The sequence below is a fragment of the Penaeus monodon genome, chromosome 15, assembly GCF_015228065.2.
Source record: "Penaeus monodon isolate SGIC_2016 chromosome 15, NSTDA_Pmon_1, whole genome shotgun sequence".
NCBI lineage: Eukaryota > Metazoa > Arthropoda > Malacostraca > Decapoda > Penaeidae > Penaeus > Penaeus monodon.
Window position 1 is genome coordinate 27,860,322 of NC_051400.1, and position 736 is coordinate 27,861,057.

Genomic DNA, 736 nt, shown 5'->3' on the forward strand with positions numbered 1-736 from the left:
CCAAAATCTCCAATTTTATTGTAGTTAAAGATAAGCCACTATAGACAATGAACATTAAACCTAGAAGTGTCAAAGTCTTCTAACTATTCAAAGTTATGTAAACAAAACAAAAAAATATATATACAATTGCTTTATAAGTGAGAATATTAAAATTTTATTGTTAGCATAGATTCCTTAAGAACCATGAAAGTACACGAAATAAAGGTTCTAGATACAACTGAAACCCCGCAGATAACGAATGCATCCGTATCCCCCGAATCCGAGTCAAAACAACGATGAACATTTACGTAAGAAGAGTCCTGTCGTCACTCCGGCAATATGAGCCAATATTCTCAAGGAGCAACCCACAGACCCTGCAGAGATATGGGGTGAAGGAGAGTCTTCTCTTAAGGTTCGCCTCGACGGGCAAGACAGTTAAATCACCTTCGAAATCTAACGCCATGAAGAGATACGGAAAGCTACTCGCGGTAGGGTTTAGTGTGGGAGCCATAGGAGGGGCGGCCTACATGTACGAAATCTACAAGAAGATCGTGACGCCCTTGGCCAACCCCTCTGAGGGCAGCGAGTACCTGCTCAAGGAGAAACCGCCCACCTTCAAGCCAGCGAGAACTGTTGAGTGGCTTTGATTTTGTTTTCTTTGGGGGGAGGGGGCTGGCTTGTGGTTTCTGTTTTATTTCCCTGTATCATTATTTTTTGGCAGGGCCTCCCCCCGACTATCACTCAGCTATTGTGGACT

At 43.3% G+C, this 736-nt stretch overlaps 2 protein-coding genes across 2 annotated transcripts in view; one reads left to right on the forward strand and one right to left on the reverse strand.

The window, feature by feature from the left end:
* The window catches only part of LOC119581891 (prostaglandin E synthase 2-like), a 41,881-nt gene that overhangs the window by 32,221 nt on the left and 8,924 nt on the right, over positions 1-736 (reverse strand). The gene's annotated exons all lie outside the window — the stretch shown is intronic.
* Positions 239-736, forward strand: part of LOC119581892 (prostaglandin E synthase 2-like) — a 4,456-nt gene continuing 3,958 nt past the window's right edge. The window contains exon 1 of the mRNA XM_037930052.1: positions 239-611. Coding sequence (XP_037785980.1) covers positions 276-611 — 336 coding nt within the window. The 5' untranslated portion in view covers positions 239-275. The remainder of the gene's footprint in view (positions 612-736) is intronic.